We start from the raw sequence: 23,904 nt of genomic DNA, 5'->3' as shown, positions 1-23,904 counted from the left end.
AAAGAAAAGGGAATGTCGATAAGAGGAGAAGAAGCGGAGCTTTAGATATTCCTGATTTTGGCTTGCAACCGACGTAACCCATTTAAGCGTGATAACAGAGACCGTTGTCGTTTTCGTTACCGCAAGAAAGCTTCTCCCACATTTCGTATTTCGCGAACCTACCACTGTTCTCAGGATTTATCCGCTGTTTGCAATTTTTTTTTGCCCTTTCCGCGTCGTACTTCTTATTGGGGCAGAAACTTGGAGCGGGAAGAAAGGTTTGCGCCTCGCAAAACAGAAGCCGAAAGCAACTCGCAATTTGGACGACGTTGAATTTCGATGCTGCAGCCATGCAAATTATCCCTACATACGACAATAGAATCGTAACATCTCTCTGTTGGCTCGCTGCATGACGTTGGAATATTGATATTTTGCTTCTATATCTGAGCAGCATACTTCGGAAGTTGCATCACGACTGTTCTTCTGTAATCATTGTTCCATTAGTCAATTTCAAGATTATTTTTCCTCGATGAACGAAGGATTGTTTATCGTATATTTATCTATTTTCGTATACATTTTGTCGTCACGAGTCTAGATAAGTTAAGATTCTTTTCCAAACGAAAATGACTCATTGGAAGATGATTATACTGTCAAAATATGCACTAATATTCTAAAACTATTTTTAGGACTATTCCGTACATTCTAGAGCTGTTGAATGCGACTAGAAAAATATGCCTTGAATGTGTGCAAGTCAGGCTAGCGGCGCGTAATTTCATAAAAATTTCCTAAGGTGGCTAAACAAAGCAGAATTTGGATTCCCGAGTAGACGGATATACATTTTTTGACGTTGGATTTATTTAGCATTAACGCGAGTTTAGCAGGTAGCAGGCATATAATTCACAAACGTCAGGAACGTAAAAAATGCACGCACAGAGTTAAATATACTCGGCTTCTCTGAGATTATTACAACTGAAAAGAGCTTCAGTTGCGTACGCAAAATATGTTTTTATACTAATGCACGCAAACTTTCGTCGAAAAATAGACACTCCACGTTATTACTTGCTGTATTTTTAAAGAAAATTATCATGAAAATTATCAAGAAGAAACTTAATAAATTATATATAAATTATATAAAATATATAAAAATAGATAAATATAATTTTTCATTTTATTTTTATTTTGTATCTTGGAAAAGTTTCAAAGAGACAATAATTTTTCTACAGCGCCTCAATGCAAAATTTGCGCGAAATCTTTATTTCTATTACATCTTTGAACTTAATGTGCAAAAGCACAATTTGCAAAGCATAATGAATTATATTATAGATATATAGATTATAAATTATAATATAAATTATAAATTATAATAGAGTATATTAGAAACTTGTTAATTTCACAATAACTTGAAGTAATGCTCAATTATTCTTCTTTTTATCGCTTTAAATCTCGTGAAAGCTCGTTTGAAGATACTCTTTGAATTGTGACAATCCTCTTTCGAGGGTGCAAAATTGATCGGCGTTTCTTCTTGCGTTCTCGTAGTCAGATGCACGGACACAAGAATTCCTAATATTATTTTGATAAGTTCAGCCATTCGTGCACGAGCGATATCTCTCTCTCGTGTTTTTGCAATATGGGCAGAAGGGGGAAGAAAAGCGCAGCACTTTGTCGAAGTTGTCGGTGTGTGCAATCCTTTAACCACGCTCTCCTAGTCCCTCGCGGAGCTACCTTTTTGCTCCCTTTCATTCTCCTTCCCTCGCTCCTCGGAGCGATTTTAAGCGGTTTCTCCCGGCGAAAGCAAGCACTTTTTCATTTCACGTGGCTCGCTGCTGATGAAAGATAAGTCTCGATATTTCATGTCGAATCGAGGCGTTCCGCGTACTCACGTAGTTTATTTATCTCCGATAGGCGAGAAATCGACGACATTGATTGCCTAAGCGATTTCTCGAAGAATTCCTCGACTATCTCAGTGCCGCATTCGCCTTCTTCACCGACCGTATTTTTCTCTCTTTTCCTCCCCTCCCCCTATTAAATTTTCAACCGCGATTTGATTATTTCAGGCATTGATCCAGGTGACCGGATAAATATTGTACGCGAAACGTGATTGATATTGACGTCAAGAATCGACAACCTGCGTTTTTCAATATTTAACATCAATCTTATCGGGTCGAAGCAAATATATATCTTTCTTTTATTGAATGCGGCACCATGTATGCGAAAGAGAAATAAGGGGCGAAGAAGAATAAAAGGAACGGAACAAGCGTAATAATCTCTCAAACGGTTTTCTTCTTAAGGAGAAACAATTTTTTTCCTTCATACTTCTCTCATTAGTTAATTAGTTAATTAGTTAATGTATGTCAGCTTAAGTATACTGGGGGTTTTTTCAACATTCTCCGATTGCAAGATTGTTACATATGATATGTAACGTATCGTAATATCAGTTTTTAAATATCGATTTAAAATTATTTCTTGATATTAAACAAGCATTATATGAATGTGCATTATTTAAAACATTTCAGCTAATCTATTAATTTTTATCGTGCAATTACTTATTGAAATAGCTTCTTTTTCGATCCTTGAGCAGTATATAATCTAAGAGAGAGAATCGTGTGCAGATTATATGAATCAGAATTATTTTATACCGAAGGATATTTTAGTCTTCGTGAAGAGCCACTTAATAAATACATAATATATATAATGGAAGTCTTATAGATGTAAATTTTAATGCTATAATTTAGCTTATATTTTATTCACAATTGTAATTGATGAAGATAATGAGCGATACATTATGCATTTTGGTGTGTAATTAATTTTATTGTGTAAAATTAATTACATTAAAATGTAATTTTCTCTTCAAGACCTTCAAGCTAATATATTATATAAAAATAAAAATTATTTTTACTTGAAATATATTTCATAATTACTTGGAAAGAAGCAAAATTAAGTACTTTTTATAACCAGAGCAGTTAATAAATCTAATATGTGAAATCTATATATGCAAACCTTTTATATTTTATAAAATTTCATATTCTAAAATTTTCTATAAGAAAGATTTCACGTATTAAAATTTCTCGTATAAAAGATTTTATACTCTATAAAATTCTCGCAAGATCTTATCATTAAAATATTAATATCCAACAAGAATTAGCAATGCGTTAAATGAATAGTAAATCCAATCGTGTAGAAAATTAGTCTCATTTACGTGGAAATCACGAAAGATTGTGCGAGAGGACAATCGAGTTTAATAATTAATAAAAAGGCATTTTAAATGAAATATGAAACCTTAACTTAAACGAGAGAAACGATATCATTGCGGCGTCTAATCTCTTAAATGGATACATGTCCGTCGTAGAAATTAAGACCGAGTTTATAACAGATTTTCCAATTACAGTTATTCATCTTTCATGCCACGAATGCGCGTCTCGTTTCGATATGAACCTCGTTATGTAATCTCAATTCAATTTCCACGTATCTCGAAAGCGGCTGAATTTTACGACAACGATAAATTTAATATGGAATTCCTTAAAGCTTTTCCGCGATTCATCTCTCACGTTTCATGTGCAAAATTATAATATTTCTCTCTCTCCACTAGACAAATAATATTAGCACAACTCGTACGTGCGAAACTCATCTCGCGAGTTAATCGCAAGGGAGCTTGTAATAAGTATAGTAATCTTCCATATTTTGCTATATTAAGTGATACTGTTCCATTCGAGCGGTACTATTCTTACGTCTGTATAATATCCGTGTACTCGGCGATACAACGGCTAATTAATCTGTCCTTTGTTCCAGAAGTATTCATTCTCTTCTTCTTTTGTTCCCGTAAAGAATATACCCTATATATATATATACACGTTTATGTTTCTAGCTATATTGCTGCCGGATGCCAAGTTACATAACGTGCTTCCGAAAGTAGCAGGAAATAGACCTAAGTATTTCATGTTTTGCCATGTTGCTCCATTTTCGAATTTATGAATTTTAGACATCGAAATATTCGCGCAGCTAACTTGCATTTAATCTAAAAAAGAATTTATATACATAATTCACATGCATTCTTTTATATCTTGCATTGATTATATCTTATATGATGTTGACGATTTTATATGAATAATAGAAAGATACGTATGCTAGCAATTTTACTTGAAAAATAGGAAAATATGTAAATATTAATTCCAACAACTTGTTTCTCGACGTCTATAAATATACTCGTTGATGCAAAATTCCGATATTTCTTCCATATAATGACTAATGCGAGTACTTTTTAAATTAAATCTTTATCGAAAATTTCTATTTGCGATATGTCTCAATGTTTGATTGCTTAAACATATCTCAAACTCAAAATCTCTCAAACATCTCTCAAACGTTATTCGATATGTATACAAATGACCTCTTTTTATGCTCATCAAAGAAATATAATATGCAGTGCATTTACGCTCTTCTATTTCGAATATGTTTTTGATCGATTTTATAATTATATCTACATTAATTTTTAATATTTATATGTTTTTATATGATGGGTTGAATGCATAACGATGACACGAATGTGATTAGGTCTTGCAGAAATTACATTTTAATTTCCAATATTATATTAAGCTTCTGATATCAGGATATTATATAATTTAAACAAAATTTAACGTATTCTCAAACATACTATAATATTTCAACTCTATATAATATTGTAATTTTTATAAAATTTTTTAAATGTCGTTCCGATAAATTTCCGCGGCTTAATTTAGAAAAATAATTTCCTTGATATTTTTTTAATGCAAGTTGTGCAAGTTCGAAAATTTGAAACATTTAAAATTTCATCTTTATTTTTGCTTTATTCGGGAAATGCTAATGTCTTGTTTTATTTGAGAAATTTTAATTTCTGTTATAGTTTCTCTTGCAAAAGTGCTTATCTACTTGCATAATATTTACGTAAAGATAGAAACTCGCGGAAAATTAGAACCTTTGGCGCGCGCGCGCGCACGATGTTCAAGAGTTGTCGATATAAAATTTATGTTAAGAGTATTAGCGGTAGTGGTAGTAGTAGTAGTAGTCGAGTAGCGGAAGATGGATATGTAAGACAAGCGTTTGATGCTCTCGTCTTGCCACGGCTTGTCTCGCGATATTTAACCTCGGTAATATCGAGCGAGGCTGTTTTATCCGACGTGCACGAACCAGAGAGAACAGCGACGTGACATTTTGTCGCTGCTGCACGGTCGAATCGATCGTCACGCTTGCCTTTGTTTGACTTAATTACCACAGTGATAGATCGGTAGATAGGCACCGCACGTCCGACCATCGCGCGTCGCCGACAATCGAGCTCCAAGGATGGCTCGAGCTTGAATCGACTGAGATTCCGCCAAGCATGCTTGACACGAACCATCTAACATGTGGACATTGATAGAACGATGAAAAATTAGTATTTCCAACATGTATTTTTTGATAATGAAAAATAATCATATTACGTAATGTCTCGGTTTTTATTTTACTCTTTCTGTCACTAAATTAATGCAAATATTTTAAACTTTGCATACGAGAAAAGAATTGTCACTTTTTTTTACCGTGAATTAGTCCTTTTTCGATGATTGCGGTAAATTATAATAGACGCTTGCAATTAGAAAGAAGCGAAATTAGGGTATTAATAAGTATCTATTTTACATTATGAAACTATATACTTTTTTCCTCAATATATAATATATATAATATATAGTTTCTATTTATTTTTTTCATAAAAATGATTTTTTAAATGATGTTTACGTAAGAGATGATTATAAAATCTAGCGAATAACTTTCTCCCATATTTCCTTAATCACAGTTTGATATCTTTCCTCAGCGAATACAGGAAGATTATTATTTATGATATAAAATTTTTCACATTAAATATTTTTATAGCCAATTTTCGAATGTTTTAGGTATTTATAAAATTTATAAACGATAATTTGGTTTTACTATCTTTTCATGCATCAAGTTTTTATTCTCTAATTAGCTAATATCTATAGAGTTTTCAACACTTTGTGAAAGAAAAATTGTGAAATTTAATTTTCGATTTAAAAATTCGTAAGCAAACAGTCATGCAATAAAATTTGAAATATTAAATATAATATATTGTTGACAAAAGAAGATTAAAACATTGATATAAGCTAGCAAATTAAAATTAAATATTTTTCAATATATATTTAATACTCGAGAAATATTATTTCATTTTTATTTATTCGTGTCAAGGAAAGCTTTGGTAGAAAGTGTGTGTGTGTGTGTAAGAATAATAAGCTTTTATATTATAAAATATTAATTCACGCGCAGAATAAGTTTCCTTATCTTGAATTATATCTTCTTTTCTTTTTTTATTATACGTTATAAACAAACATACATATATATAAATCTATATAAAATATTAATTTAATTTTAATTTTTTGAAATATCTGTGTATGTAGATAAAAAATGTTTAAATTTTGAGAGCATTTTTTGCACGATGCATCTCTGTATAAATGACAAAATTTTCTGCTACAGATCGATGCAGCTTGCTACGCTAATAAACGCTAATTATAATTATCTGCTTTAAAGAGTAATAGCTTATTCATATTGTGAACGCTTTGGACCGAAAAAATTATATCCGCTATTCGATCAGCGTTAAATTCTTTACTGGAAACGTATCGATTGCGTAAAAATGTGCCAAGTAGAATAAACGTAGGATAAAGGTGGCGATGGTGCAGGTGGTGGTTCGCTGAGTAATACAGGCCGCGCGTATAATAAGCCAATATAAATGCAAATGTCCGTGGGAGTAGGTATATATTTTGTATTTAGCAGCTTAAGTGAAATAACACGGCAAAATTATGTGGAGTAATATTATTAAAATAAAATTATAGGACAAATAAAGGCTTATTATATCTACGAGAGTCGATCAAATCGTGTATATGTGTTTACGCACACTATGTGTGCATTCGACTTGCATATTAATTCCATTAAGCTAGATTTTTTTATTTTCCTACTTTGCTCTTTATGTTATTTTATTTATTTTATTTTATCGGTTATTTATGTCCAGCTTTTTATGATTGATTTTGAAAGGATTTTATTTTATATTTTTAATATTTACGTTGTATATTTATCCGTTTAAAAATATGTTATAATATATATTAATATATATTAATGTGTGTATAATATTTTGGTTATATTATTATAAAGGGTTATTGCAAGTTTTAAAAAAAATACTTACGTTTATATTATTCAATTATTTAATTTTGTATTTATTTATGAATTTGTGTAATATAAGAGAAAAGAAATAATATTTATTTTGAATATATTTGAATACAAATTGCATCTCTTGCTTGTGAGAGAGAGAAAGAAAATAAAAAAATAAATCATAAATTGCCTATTCTCAAAAATTGAAACGGAATCTTCATGGAAAGCAAATGGCTTGGAAGAAAAAGAGAAGACACGAGAAAGTGCAAAGTAACTAAAGTAACTGTAAACCAACAAAACTTTCGAGCATTAGAAGTAATGCACTTTGGAACATTGTGTTATGTGTATGTGTGTGTATATATATTGTATAAAAGTATAAAAGAGATCGACTTCTTATATCTAACATTTGGACTCGATTGGAAACTATTTTATTCCGTTTATATTCCTGCTGTATGTAACACATATGTCTTATTTTTTTAACTCTATTTTATTTATATTACTAAATTAATTTTCTTTTATCGATTAAAACTTTTTCTTAAACATTATTAGAATTTAATTTTTGGCGAAACAAAATTGTTTATTACTATATGTATATTTCTTCGAAAAAATAAATTTTTTAAAATTGTGGAACAAAATATTTAAAATTTTTTTTGTTTTCAAGAAAATTAAAACTAATTTCTCTCTTTATAAAAATTTTAAAGAAATAAATTTTTTCTTCTCGTTTCAAATTTAGATAATTTCAAAAAATCTTCTATGTGTTATCTCATATGTGTCATCAAACTTGATAGCAGTTTTAATATCGAAATTATAAAATTATATACATTTTATTTAAAGAAAATTTTATTTTACAATTTTGATATATTTTTTCCAGGTAATTATCTTTTTTTTCGTTTGTGCCACAATTTGCGGTTTATATATATTTTAAAAATGGCAATAAAAGATTTCTTTGTCTCTTCTTAAAAAAAATAAAAAGTAATGTTGTCGTGTATTTTTGGTAAAGTTTACCAGTTTTGTTTATCCATCAATCGCTAATTGATTTTAATTACCAATTTCAATACTCGTAGATCGAAATCTTGCGATCACGTCCTGCTTCCAATCGGGGATCCACTGTTACGCGATGAAAATTAAACGAACGTAGCTCAATCGATCACGAACCGAACATTGATAGAGGAAGCAGAGTTGTCGATAAGCATCGACCAGCCAAGGAAATTGATTCGAGTCAATGCGAGCCAGGATTCGTAAGCCACGAGCCGATATCAATACACGTTTCGAAAATGACTCGACTCGTCGAGAAGTCAATTTCGTTTATCCATGCCACGGTCTTCGTGCTATCCGTATACGCGATTGGTATACAAGGTGTCTTAGAATCACTGAACGTTATTTTAACCGCGGATTCGGTGTCGATTTTTCGATGAAAATGTTAGGTATTACATTTAATAGGCTTTTTTTTTTAGGAGACACTGAATATAATTTCGACACATAAATCATATATATATTCTTGAGGCGAAAATCGATCGTTATCTGCATCAGTCGCGTGCCGATCTAAGGCGGTGACGACGCTCGTGAATAAGAAATTACATCGTAAAAGTTGGCGCGTGCCAAACTTACCCTCCCCGTGATTACAATACATGTATACACATTTATGCATATGTATGCATGTATGTACACTTACGTCCCGCAGGCAATCGTAGCTAGAAACTGCATCCATATGCATCGCGATCGTAGAAAAAACACAGCGCTATCAAAATTAAGGTAACGTATACTGAAGTGAAAATATGTTCGCCTTGCAAATGAGTCTAGAACATATTTTCGCCCGGTACTCTCTATTCACATGAATGATGGATAGAACTATAATATCGTGGATGATTATATTTAGCAATTTTGGGGGATCAAAGAACTCTCGGATGACTTTATTAACTGGAATTTCTGATTGGACGATATTTACCTACCTGTTTATTTGAGGAAAATCTCCAAAGGAACGATAAACTTTATCGGATAAGATAATTTTCAATTTATACACATATTGCGATAGATGTATACCAAAGTCTTGCAATACATGAAATGAAAATGATTTTCTATTTAACAATCATTAATTATTTATTTGTTTCTCTTCTCTCGTAAATCTTTCTTCTTTCGAGAAAAAGCAACAAATTTTTGATATGAAAAATAATAATACGTTATGGAATATGTTCTTAAGGAAACTAAAAGCTCTACTAAGCCATCGAAAGTGGAAAGAAAGCCGATTGGAAGAATTTTTTCCTCTTTTACGGTCTGCATGTTTTTTATTACTATTGTAAAAAAAGAGACGCGTTGCGAACAATCATGCAAAAAAAAAATAGCCGTTCCTTTTGCAATCATATACAAGTAAGATTATCTTTGAGCTCTTATAGATCTCGACGACAGTCTGCTTTTGCGAATAGAGAGAACGGATGAATGACACGAGGATGTTGTCCGAGCCGATTAACGTATTGGAAGACTGATCCGCGCGATTTCGCGTACTCGATAGAAACGTTAAGCTTTTATTATAACGATTTTTCAAGTGCTATTTAAAATCCTTCTCTTCCGTCTTTCTCAACATTTATAAATACATGTCTTTATGCTTTCTGCTTATACATGCTTATAAAAAAATTTGTTATAGATAAAAACTTTTATTGCATGTATTTTTGCAAGAAAGATGACTTGCCCTCTCGTAATAAGCATTGCTCTAATTTATATTAAAGAAATAATTTTTTAAAAAATCGTTAATAAGAGAAACATTAATTTTAAGAGCGCATATTTGTATTTAATCTTTTTTTTTTAATTTATAAACACGATAATTTTCTCACAATTAAAAAAGTATTTTCTATCGACAATTTTTTTCATTCGATTCTTTATAAAATGATACAATTGCACTTATACGGCTGCAAAGAGTATTACGTAATTACGGTAATTCATTATAAAGTTGTCTCCAGTTAAACAAGTTTTGCAAAGAATTTTATTCCAGGAGACTTCTCGACGTCGTATTAACATATAAAAGATCGTAAAAATGCTTCTCCTATTCTCTCTTCCTTCTCCTTCTTATCTTTCCTCGCTATTCCCGATACATGCCCTATAAATCCAGTCGCATATACGTAAGTGAAAAAACATAACGTGAAATATCAGAGGGAAGAGCGCTCTTTGGATCGCCGAGGTGAAGGGACTCGGCAGTTGTAGGTGGATAGAGAAGAAGGAAGAAAGGGTCGTGAAGCGGATATGGAGTGTCGGTGGTAGTTTGCGGGGGGGGGAGGGAGGGAAACCGAGGGGGATGGGAGAATCGGATGCAGAGAGCCGGTGCTGTACAAAGTAGGCGCGGCGCTTTATCGTCTCGACTAAAGGCTAAGAGATACTCTCCCTTATACTCTTTTACATGTGCTTCCTGGATATCTTCTCGGCATCTCTCCCTCCCTCCCTCCCTCCCCCCGCCCTTTCCACCTCTTTTCATTCCCACCGCTTATCGTAACAAGTTCCTCTGTCGGCGAGATGCGCGGTTGTTACATCGCATTTCCGTCGTGAATTCTACAGAGGTATCTCGGACTTGTCGAGTTTTAATTTACATATATTGGATATCTTGACATTCGCGATACGAATATGAAAATGTTTGACGTTGAAAATTCAGGTAATGAGAGAGGCATCTCTCGCTTTTATAAAAATGATTTGAAAAAACAATTAATTTCATTTTTAACGAAGAGAATTTTAGAATTTTATATACATACGTTTTGTCTGTGTATGTCTATGTTTTTATATACATATAGTACTAGACAAAATAAATCATACACCTTTCAACAAATTGAATTTGTTGGTATAACTATTCTTTTAACGAGCAAATAGATTATTAGATACAGGAAAGTCGAAGCATTTCAAAGCATTTAAATAAAGAAAATAGGAAATAATAAAAATTATGCTCAATTATTTTGTAAAAAATTTATTGTTTATTTATGAAAGGTGTATGATTTATTTTGTCCAGTACTGTATGTGACTAATGTGTATACCGCGCGAAGATGTGCCAGAATAATAATGTATATATGAATGGTTGATTCGCAAACGCAAGGAATAACAAGATGCAGATCGCGCACAAAGTCCGACACATATCATGATTCAAATGCATGATTGATCAATTCACGGAGAACATATACTGCTTGAATACTTTATAAGAAATGCATTTTGAATACTCATATTGGATATTTTATTTTTGCGTTCTATTTTCTTAATTTTACATAGCACTTTTACCATTTTTTTTTACACGAATCTAAATTTATTTCTTCGATATCTTTATAATTGTTAATTCAAGAAATAAATTAACAATTATAAATTAATATATTATATATATTATAATATAATAATTACAATATATATTATAATATAATTGTTAATTTAAGAAATAAATTATATACAAGACATTTTATACGCACACAATATTATAAATTATACATGGATATTTGGGGATAGATATTCATACTATTGAGCGTTCAAAATAGAAGAATATTTTTTGTCGGTACGTAACGTAAACATCATTTGAATTTATAATGTTTCACTGGTACAAGGTCACTAGAGGTGTATTACGTGTAGGACTAAAGTTTCATACAGTTGATCGCTAACCTTTGACGAAGGAAGACTTGAATAAGAATAGAAATTTTAACAATAATAATACGGTTATAGAAAGAAATATATTTCTAGCATGGATATCTATATTTAACGGTTCGTATTAATTTTAACACATCATCACTTAGATTTTTTTGGAAAACGAGCTACCATTTTTATCTTTATAAATATCACATTTTATTTTTAATCATGATTTCTATTCGTTCGAAAATCTAACGCCTTTTCTCTTGTTGCAGGTGAGGTAATGGGCCAACGATTCCTGGGCAATGAGAGCCACGTGGAGCACTTTAAGCTCCTAGACCGTGCAGCAACCTCTATCCTGATTGGTGCCAGGTAATTGTTGCATGATTCGATTTTTTGCCGCGTCGTCCCCTCGTGTTACTCATAGGGGCTTACATAAATGAGATAGTCATCGGCTAGACTCTCCGCTTATTGATGCCACGAGCCTCAAGTGGCTGACGGACCGAGTCATTCATTCGATTACGCATCAGCAGCGCGAGTGACGCAGCATCACGCGTACTAGTGACAGAAAAGTTGTTTACGCGCGCGATTTATTTGTATGGAAAGACAATGCGATATATCGGGTTGAGCTCCTGAGGATTTCTCGGCTAATCTTTTCTCCCTTTAACTATTTTAGCGAAAGTTTCACCGAGTACAATTTCGATTTTTAACATTAATCACCTTATTAAGTTGAGAGAATTTTAAGAGAAAATCCCATTAAAAGTTATTCGAAATTAAATTGCGGGATATCATATTATCTTTAATTAATTTTCGCGAAAAAGAAGAGTAAATTTATTTTAGTTGTTAATAAGATAATTTAGATATTATTGGTCCTTTAGCGTGTTTGTTGAGAAACAGTCGACTCTAAATTGATTAGAGAACTTACAAAGACTAGGAGTGACTCATCTTGTTATCGAATCACTAGGGATTCAATCGATAGAGGACAACAAAGGTTCTCATTCAAAAAAATTTATCTCGTATTTTGAGAGAGCGGCTTCCCTCGCTTTTGTCGTTTTCTGTGTTGTGCGTATGTAACTTGTCCATTTTCTGATATTATTTTATCAATCTGGCCGGGCAAAGCCACGGGCCGCGGATCAAAAGCGTATCATTTCGCGGAATCTGATCGAAATACATTGGCTAATGGAAATTTGATACAGATCAAAAAATAATTTAATTTTTTTTCACCCGATCGGTGTTTCCCGCCAACGGTCAGCACAATGTTCGTGAGTCGTAAAATCAATTACGTTCGAGATATATAGCGCGGATCTTTTACGACTCCAATTTCGTCCTTTCAATTTTTTCGCTTGATTTATCTCTTCGCACTTTCATTTCTTTCGCGCATGCAACTCCATCGGAGGGATTGCGAAATCGTCTGCTCCCCCCTGAAAAAAAAATATTATTATACCATTTAAAAATTATTCCCAGTGCATTTTTTAAATTCCCGCCTCGATTTTTTTTCCTTCTTATTTCCGTTCTTAACTCCTCGTGCCTTATCCATAATTACTAATGTGCTTACTCGCGCTTCGATCCGAATCGCCGACGCGTAGAGACGCAGAGATTACGGGCACGATTTATGGGAAGGATTTAACGCTCTCGTTTCGTTTTGCAGGAACGCCATTTACAACGTAAGTCTGCACGACCTAACGGAGATCGTCGACCAGGTGAGTGTAACGCTATATAACCGTTTCCAATATCTAGAACTCGACAAAGAATGATTTAAATTGGAGGACCGACAGAAAGATTTAAATAGCCTCGCGCCTCTCTAATCTTTCTTCCCCTCGGCTGGCTATATTTCAAAAATCGTCGCAATCATCTATAACGTTGTAAGAAGGGCTGCCGATATGCAATAACTAATACTAGGCTGCCTTTTCTTCAGGCACTTTGTGAATAAGTACGATAGATGCGAGATAATGATTATATTTTGCGGATAAAGGGACGGGGGAAATTGATGTTCAGTCCGATTAGATTGAGATGCGTGATTAGTATTTATTTTTTACTAGCACTCGGAGATTTCCCCTTGGCTCTTTTCTCTCGCACAACTCATTGCCTCAATTAATTGTACGAAACTATTGTATGTGTATACGCGGAGTGCTCCTCAAGGCTGCGGAGCAGAAGTCACAAAAGCGATATTGATCGCGAACGACGCAACTCACGAAACTCTGCTCGGGGAACTGGCACTCGAGAGAACCCGCAGAAAATAGAAGGAGGTTAGCACGAATGGAGGTGAATCTTGGTGGCGGCTCTTGGAGTAACGTAGCGAGAGGAGATCGATCGGAGACAGCCCTCCACCCCTTTAGTCCCAATAACACTCCCACCTAAAATAGAATCGTAAAAGTCACTCTGCGCTCGCAATGTATCGCGATCGATTTCGATTTGAAGGATTTAGCTGTAATGGAAGGCGGGAAAGATCCGCGAAGCTCCTTCGATATATCGAGCGAGTCTAGGAGCAGTTTAGGTATTGCTTAGAGACGAGCAGGCGCTTCCGGTCATCGTTTCCTCGAATAATCCTTTTATGGGGGAATAAACTTGATTCTACACGAGCGATTTTTATCGGATTGCAATCTTCGGCTTTTTTACATTTCAAATTTTTTCAAGCTCGATTTTTATTTGTATAACATGTAACAGATAGACGAAAATAGATGCATACCATTTGTAACAGTTATTCCGCTTCGCGAAATCACGCGATCAGTCGGAGATTTATTCTACAATGTTTATTCTGTTTTCTTTCTCGCCGGGAATTTTCCTTGTCGATTGTATCACGATTTATTTCGCAACCTACCTATAATTTGCGACTAATTGCATTACCACTTTCGCAATAAATTATCCGCAGATGAAAGAGCGGGCGATAAATTTTTTCGTAAAGTAATTCCTCCGCACAGGATGTTTACGAGAACGCGAGGATAGATTAATCGTCAATTTAGGATAACATAATATCGATAAATGAAATTGGACGAATTGTATCGCGAATCTATGTGAGATATGCTCCGCGAAAGTATACGCGATGCTATTGAATCCACTTTTTCCATTCGCGTTTGTTTGTGAATATTTTCAGTGCAGAAAGCGCTGACAGCTCTTCGCTTATCGTTAAAAAAAAAAAAAAAAAAACTTGAATAAAGAATAATGATATATATCGAATATTACATCGGCAGAGCAATTTGCTGTAAATTGAAAAGGGAACATAAAATTTAATATTAAATTGTTATGGGAGAAATTTGCATTTCATAACAAGATATATAAATATGTGATATTTTCGTGTACATCGTGTGTATTGTCTACGCGTGTACAATATGTTAATCCAATCATGGGGATCAAAATTAAAATTAATTAGGAAATCTTAAATTACAGTTGCATATAAATTATATCGTGTAATATCAGAGATGAATTTTTTATAGTCAAATCATAATCGTTAATTAAATGACAATTTTAATCATATCCCCAAAACGATTCATCATAACTCGAATAATAATTGTTCTAGAATGTTTCTGTTTATTGCACGTACATTGAAACGTTTTTTATATATTTTTGCTTTTGATTTCTGCATATTATAGAGCACTTATTAATACATAGAGCAAATATTCAGAATTAATAGTGCAGATTATCGTGGCGCGCGACAAGTAGGTTCGATCTATGTAATAATATGTGATTATAGAAAAGTAGCTGTAATCATGTTTCTTTCTAAAACGAGGACAGCCCTTTCGTTGTACTTTCCTACAGTACTTTGCGTAATATATGAGTATGCGTATCAATTATATAAAATATAAACACCTTTCTCATCGATATTTGTATTGTTCTTATCCAGGGTTTTTATCAACTTTCGTTCTTTGATTTCTCCTTCATACAAAAAATCGCTAAGACATTTCTGTGACTTTTGAATTACAAATAATTGAAAAGCAAGTTTTAAAAGAATAAATCGAGATTAAAGTTATACTCTACTTTTAATTAATTTATTTCTATTCTCAATTATACAAAGATACATAAATGCGCTAAAAATTGAAATTATAAAATCTCTCAAACTTTATGAGAAGCAGCTCGTATTTTAGAGATAATGAAAATTGAAGTTAAGCTAGAGATGCACGGCAAAGTAAATAAACCAGAGTTAAATAGCCAAGCATTTGACGTGATTCTGAAAACTTGATGGCAAGCCGCGCATTTGGAAGACTGCCATTTTGATAAACAACAATTTCGTTCAGCGCGCGGAATGTCTTTCGCGCGAGAAGAACGTTGTTGACATCGTAATCCCGCCATTAAAGTTTTCCGCAGGGCTAATTGAGTCTGTAGTCGCTTCCGATTGGGCGTGTAAATTTGCAAATTTAGTCGCTCGAGTGCTGCTGTCAACTCGAACGAATAAGTATTACGCCTGTCTACGAGATAAGACCAGATAATAGAAGATTCAATCTCTTTCAAAGAGGGAAACTTTCAAACGAAGACTCTCAAACGAAAGTCTAATTAGGAAGGCTGCGATTTTAAAAAACCTTGCATTTATTTTGACAGGACAATTATTTTATTGATCATTTCTAAATCAGGTAGATCGATTTTCTCGAATGGACTAAGAACAAAAATAATTCGCGAGATACATTGTTGCATTTATTTTGACAAGACGCATGACAATTATTTTATTGATCATTTCTAAATCAGGTAGATCGATCTTCTTGAATGGACTAAGAACAAAAATAATTCGCGAGATACATTGTTGCATTTTATTTTGACAGGACACATGACAACTATTGTACTTTATTCGTCATTTCTAAATCAGGTAGATTGATTTTCTCGAATGGATTAAGAACAAAAATAATTCGCGAGATACATTTCATTTATTTTGACAGGACGCATGACAATGACTTTATTCATCATTTCTGAATCAGGTAGATCGATTTTCTTGAATAAACTAAAGACAGAAATAATCCACGTGATACATTGCATTTATTTTGACAGGACGCATGACAATTACTTTATTGATCATTTCTGAATCAGATATATCGATTTTCTCGAATAAACTAAAGACAAAAATAATCCACATGATACATTATTGCATTTATTTTGGCAGGGCGCATGACAATTACTTTATTGATAATTTCTGAATCAGATAGATCGATTTTCTTGAATAAACTAAAGACAGAAATAATTCACGTCATACATTATGACTTATCACATCAGCTGTTTCGGTAAACTCTTAGGAAAGCAGGAATTATTGTCTCATATTCCGAGGCGCTGCAGCATAGGTATTACTTTGCTAACAGGTAGATTGCAGTAAGCAATTCATTTCGACGACGATATTTAATACAGCGAGCGTAAATTTCGACGAACGGCAGCACACTTAATTTACGTGTACGACGCAATTTATGTTCGGCCACAAGGTACAAGTTCCAGGATTATATCGCGGCGTCAAGAGAGAGTATATATATCTATATATATATATTATAAAGAAACTTGGATCATTCCCCGGAATATAAAGGTTCGGCGCGTAAATTTATTCATGATTCATCTAACTTTGTCGCGCGCACTTTTTTTCCGCTCGCGAGAACCGTATCTAGGATGCTCCGGCTCAGCTAACAAATTTCAAACTAAACTAATACTTATCGGCCGGCATCGCACTGATAATCCATAATTTATGCTCGGTGGCTAACGTTTCCCCTGACATCGTCGGGCTCCGCTGCTCAAGAGTCAATATGATATCATTCGAAAAACGAAACTCGACATATCCGTCGCCGAAATTTCGATGACATCTCGATTTATTTATGCTCTGAATTATATATACAGCATATGCGCCGTATCTCTCGAATGTATTTTATAGTAAGAGAAAAAAAAAATAAGAGCGAGAAGCATCTTTTTACGGGGAATAGTCACGCGCAGAAATGCACACAGAAACGATGTTGAAAAAAATAATAATAAAGAAAATTGGAAGAATTGAGACGAACCGATAATGTAGAAAATATTGAAAAACGTACACTTCTTTCGCGTTCTTTGTTGCTGTTATTGAGGATGAAAATTTATTTATACATATTTGTACGAGCAATTTAAAGCGAAATTATTATAGAACGTTCGTGATCGCAAGAATCGAGACAACTGGATATCTATTGAATCGTTTGGCTATTGAATGCGAATACCAATACGCAAAAATCGGAAAACAACACATCTAAGTGAACACGTATAAGTCTTTACATTATAATCTATAGACAATTATATATAACGTAAATAACTGTAAAAGTTTGTGTGTAAATATAGCTTCAAATTATAATATTTTGAGAGGAAAATTATTGCACAATCTCTTGAAAAATTATAGCTTTGCGATTGCTATATATTTGATTGGAGTCTTCGATATGTTATAAAGAATTTTGATTTTTTTCTCTATTAATAATATATAATAGCAGATCCTATTAACAAGCATATTTCTGCATCTCTCGAAAGTGACTATTATTTCCCGTCGAAATTATATTTTTTATCTTTTTGCAGTATTTTTTGTTTCTTTTTTTCTTTTTTTTGGTGCGATTTTTGCATTTTTCGGAGTTTTTCGCAGTTGCATTAACAAAGCTTGCGACAAAACGCGATAAATGTTTTGGAAATTCCCCCTATCTGCGTGATCTTTTTCAGACGTAGCGTTGAAATGAATAGCGTTGAGTTTGTTCTTGCATAGCCGCGCATACAATTGCATTGAAAATGTCGAAAACGTATTCGGTGAAGCTTTTTCTTCCCGGAGCAAAACGCGGTCAATGATCACTTCAATATTATATATATGTTTATTGAATTATTGAATACTTTTCATATCAATATTGGATACGTATAATTAGATATGTTGAGAAAGAATATTAATTTTTTAACTTCAATTACAGTTATCACTAATATTTTTATTAGAGCGCTATTAGTTAAGAGTTTAATGATAAAAATTTATTTATTTTTAATGAAAAGCAAGTACCTTTCTCTCATTAAATTGCAATTTATATGACGTATGTAATAGCATTGTATCTGATTACTCGGATGCCCGAAAAAGTGTACAGACTTGACACAATTATTTAACTATTATGTGCTCTAATTAATTTAAGCGCACGTTAATTATTTGCGCGAGTTTATTGTGACAATAATGTATTAATGTAAAATACCCGTAGGAATCACAAACCGTGGCTACATCAAATATATTGAAAATCGATTGGATCGAACTCTTGACTTTATAATTACCCGAATATAAACTTGAATAACGGATACTCGGTATTTAGGTATAGAGAATATCCGGTTCTCATATTGACGGTGCATCTCATTGCGCTTTAACGAATGTAACACAATTATGCGATATCATTTATATAATTATATCCACTTTCCAGATTTCAATTCAGTTACTCTTATATTTATATATTTTTATAGATTAATTGTTATCAGTTCATTAATCGCTTGTATAAATTGTAGAAAATGTCAACCTTGATTGTCACACGCAATTGAATCAAGAAATCAAGAAATATCGATAATTTCACACAGAAAACGATGAAATAGTCTCGATGTTTCTAATAATCAACCGTAAAAAATGTAAATTAGAAATAGATATTCTCTCCTTTAATCAAACTAGATAAAATCTAAATTGATACTCGAGTAATTTATTTTAAATTGAGTTTGATTTATTTAATTTTCGACACATTTAATATCGTTACAATCTAATTCCTAAAGTTATTTTACAACGTTAATACGTTTCATTATTATCACAATAGCAGGTGAATAAAAAAAAGTCTAAAAAAATATTGACCCATGTGGAAGATGTGTCTCTTGTATTAAACAAATCGTATAAATTTAGTTTAAACAATTTTAGAAAATAAGTAGAACGACGAACTTTTGCAGCTACGATTCTGCGGAATTTTCTGCGTTATCTATTTCTTTCACTTATACTTGATTAAATCTATTTTCCCGAGAAAATTAGATAAGCTCGCAACTATCTTTCTGCAGACCCTCCCCCCTCTTGATTTCCCATAATGACGTAATTTTGATTTTCGCAAATTTACTTTTATTACGACGCTATCTCAATGTTGAAGCATTTGCGCCCTCGTATAAATCGTAACTTAGTGTGTATAACGCCTAATGCAACTCGCGCCACGTTGCAAAGTCGACCACCAACTGCAGTCTCTCTATCACCTTCTCCGTCTTCCTCCGCTCTCCGTGCATCCCGCTCTCCTTCGCGCGTAATCGACTGGAGGAAGAGAGAGACGTCGACGCGGAGCGGATCCGAAGTGCCGAGAGTGAGAGGCGGCTCTGACCGGTCATTCACTCGGGATGGTCGCGTAAAAACTTGCCGCTCTACCTTCCACACGTTTCTCTCGTCCCGTACGTGTACTTTATGCCCGCGCACGTACACATCCGTACGTGTGTATCCTACTACACAGGAGGCGAGAGATGGACGAACGGACGAGGAGGTGGGTAGGAAGAAAGTGGAGATAGACAGATGCGTAGCGGACCTGGTCGTTCGCTCGCTCGGGTTTCCGCGAGCATTTCGGCCCGCGACAAATCGTCCCGCTCGAACTGCAATGTCGCGGATCTGGTTGCTCTCTCTCTCTTTCGCTGCGAGTTCTAGTGCTCGTCACGACCTGGTCTGTGATGGGCCTTGATGACCGTCGATAAAAAATGCGCCCGGATACCGTAAGAAGCCTGCATCCGCGCAGAATGCGCCGTTAATCTATTATTAGCAGCCGTACAACTGTAAGGTGTAATGAAAATTTCTCGTGTTCCCCGAGGATTTCAGATATTTTCATACCAAGAGGAATTATTGGGGGGTAGATAATTCTTACCGTTCTCCTATATCTTGAAAAATCCCGTCTCATTTTTTATTAATGCGAGATCTTTTCGCTGAAATTATTTTATTCTTACGGTACATTTAAGGAAAGATTTTATTTCTTGCTAAAATTATTTTATTTTAATGAATTAACATTGCTACACGTTGCTGTTAAATTTTACCGAAGCATATAATTGTAGTAAATAAAAATACACACATAAAATTATTTTTTATTCAACACATTACATGTTTATGCAATTAAATAAAATTTAATTGCATATAATAAAATTTTACTTTCTTTAATTGATATAAAAGATTTTACATATACAGCTAGGAAAGTCTACTTTGTGAAAAATCTTTTAATACAAATAAAATTTCATTTAAGCATGTAATTATTAAATAAAAAATATTTTATTTCATGTAATATGTATTTGATAAAAAATTCTCTTATAGAAATTGTGCCTCGATATATCCTTCGTATGATATCTGCATGGAAAGCGGCATTTAATGGAGGAATTCGCAATTGCGGATAATACGATTGATGATTTAGAACTTCGTGCATTATGGATAGCAGCGTTAAGTGACGTTTACATAAGATGATTTTTACGTGGCGTATAATTAAGAAGTTACCGTCCGCGGTGGAATAGCGCGCGAGCTGCGCTAATTGTTCCATCAACGATATCGACGTTATTCAAATTAATCAAAGTAACTATCACGTCGAGCAGCAGCAGCGCGCCGCGGCTATTAATTGGGCGGCTTTTTGTTCGTTAGGTAACGGCTGCAATTTGCGGGCGTTATTCGTATTGTCGCTCATTAAATTCACCGCGCGCATACATATCTATTTACCTGGGAATTGGCGCGCAAGAAATATGTCTTCTCGCCCTCTCCTTCGTCGTCCCTTTTTCTTTTTCATCCTCTCCTCGTCTACGAATTCTGCGGACGCTGTGGTTGCCTCATGGTAAAAAGTTAGATGGCCCCGTGCGCGATCGGCGGAACAATAACTCACTATAAGATATTGACTTTTCGGAAAATATAGCGAAGACATTTTTAGTAGAGCGAAGACTTTTATCATCGCGAAGTGGTATTTTTAACTTTTTTTAATATCTGCTCGCGCGGATGTTTCTTTTCCCTTTTTCCCTTTTTTTATTAAAATACCCGAAGGAGGTGCTAGAAATAAAAGGCATACTTAGGTGTATTGTTTCTGCCATTGTGCTCATCTTGTATATTGACTTCTTTTGATACGAGTCTTTTTAGGGAGAAAGATACAAAAATTATTTACAATAGAAAAAAATATCTCTTTACTTTTATCGATTTAGATGCGATAATTAATTGTAACAATTATCGGACGATAGATCATTTTAATTTGTAAAAGCGGATGTTTTATCGCGAATTTAATTTCCTCCAATTAATTTAAACGGAGATGAAAATTATTGCAATTTTTATAAAATTTTATAATAATATTTTTATAAAAATCTTTATAAAAATGAAAAAAATAAAATTTTATAAAAATAAAAAAAATAAAATTTTATAAAAATAAAAAAAAAATAAAAAGTAGTTGAATGTACGAAAATTTGAGGGAAAAATATTTTTAGCTCTACGATAATATCGCTGCAAAGTATTGCATCCGTGTCCCGTTTTAACGACAGATCTTTATTTATTCTCACGGACTTTTCTGGAGGTCGCATTACATTTCTAAGGAACCGTACAAAACCTCACGTAAAAAAATCGAACATTAGGGAACTACGATAAATTTCTGACCAGGCCATTAAAACTTCCTTTTTCTTCACCAGCGATGGGCGGGCGGTTTACAGAGGTAAATGAAACTCGAAAGAATTGTCCGCACGAAAAAATAGGTAAAAAAATTTTGAAACGTGTATCGTGCGGAAATATTTATTCGGTGCCGAGTGTGTTTCTTGCGTGTGTAAATAAAGAAAATTAAAGACAAAATATTTCAAAACAATTTCCATTAATCGGATGAGCCACAGACTCGAGAATACGTTTGTTCCGTTTAACAAGACATTTTTTTTTAATCCACTTTTTTTTATAAAAGACTCACAAGTCGCACAATAATTTTGTCCGAGACAAAATTCAATAGAGACAAATCCCTTGCATCAATCTAGCGAAAGAAACGCATTCAGAAATGCATAAGTGGAATAACAATTTGCATTGAGTACCGCATCCGGGAGGATTTTAACGAAATTGAAATGATTCGTTCTCCACCTGTGGCATTCGCCGGGCTAATGGCTGTTTCATAAAATTTAAAAGTTACAAGTTTCGCGACGAGTTATCGTCGCGTCGGTAACAAATTGTGACTCGGAACATTTCCCGTTCCATAAAACCGTTTAAGTTTAAGTTTTTAAAAGTGTATGGTGCATCTCTCGCGGAGTCCCGGGACACTTTTATTAGCGCAACGACTAAATTAGTTTTGTAATCCGTAAGACAGTAATCTCGAGTTTGTCACTCGAGCGATTCAACGGTCGACTTTTGACAGGAAAAGAAAGGACTCGTTTCTTAAAGTTTTAAAAAAGAACTTATTTTAAATTAAAGAAATTAAAGATAAGATTTGCAATAAGTTTCTCTTTAGCTAAAATAAAAAGATTTTAGAAAATTATAGTAATACGTTGATGATTAATATCGCGACAGGAAAAATACATTGTTATATCATTATTAAAAATGCAATCAATGATATCATACGCATCCTGCCAACAAAGGGAAATTCCTATCGGTATCACGAGTGTGTATCAAAGTTTGTGTACGATGCAAAACAATCGTTGTTCGAGTCGATTATACATAGCGAGGAAGGATGTTAAATGTTGATGTCAACACATGTGTTTCGATTTGAAGAATATCATCTCGCACAAGACACAATTTAGCTACAAGCTTTTCTTGTTTTTCGCGCAACCGTAAATATTTCAGACAGCAATAACTAGTTGAACTTCGCGAATTCCTATAAATCCCGCGGGAGAAATTTCACTCAATCTGACAGTATGACTTTTCTTTCTGAGATATACATCGTGGATGGAATAATATGCATTACTTGTTTGAAATAGTGACGAATGTCGAGTATGTAAAAGTAAAAAGCATTTTTATAAAATGCATTTTTATCTTTTTTTTTAAACTCAGAAATTCTTTTATATAATTAACATAAATAATTTTCCTCAAATTTTAGGAGACTCTTAAATGATTTTGTATCACATCTAAATAAATATGGAGCTTGTTTATATGTTTTCTAAAATTAATATACGTGTCTTGAAAGTATCTAAATTTTAGAGAATTAAAAAACTAATTAATTGTTTTCTATTTATCACTTTATATAAACTATTTTTGTGGGCTTCGCGACAAATAAAAGCATTTAATAAATATGACTGCAAAAATAATGTAAATAAATAATTTAGTGCAAGCACATG

General features: G+C 33.4%; 1 protein-coding gene across 5 annotated transcripts in view; it reads left to right on the top strand.

The window, feature by feature from the left end:
* Positions 1-23,904, top strand: part of LOC105252304 (semaphorin-1A) — a 204,539-nt gene that overhangs the window by 108,756 nt on the left and 71,879 nt on the right. For 4 of the 5 annotated variants that reach the window (XM_011259622.3, XM_011259624.3, XM_011259619.3 and 1 more), the window contains 2 exons: positions 11,991-12,087; positions 13,364-13,415. In XM_011259622.3, the coding sequence (XP_011257924.1) occupies positions 11,991-12,087; positions 13,364-13,415 (149 nt within the window). Of the gene's footprint in view, positions 1-11,786; positions 11,851-11,990; positions 12,088-13,363; positions 13,416-23,904 lie in introns of those variants that run through there. The other variant, XM_011259623.3, reaches the window with a different exon arrangement.

This window comes from Camponotus floridanus, unplaced genomic scaffold, assembly GCF_003227725.1.
Source record: "Camponotus floridanus strain SB8 unplaced genomic scaffold, Cflo_v7.5 scaffold139, whole genome shotgun sequence".
Taxonomy (NCBI): Eukaryota; Metazoa; Arthropoda; class Insecta; order Hymenoptera; family Formicidae; genus Camponotus; species Camponotus floridanus.
The sequence above is the reverse complement of the archived record's forward strand: the minus strand, read 5'-3'. Positions and strand labels throughout refer to the sequence as shown.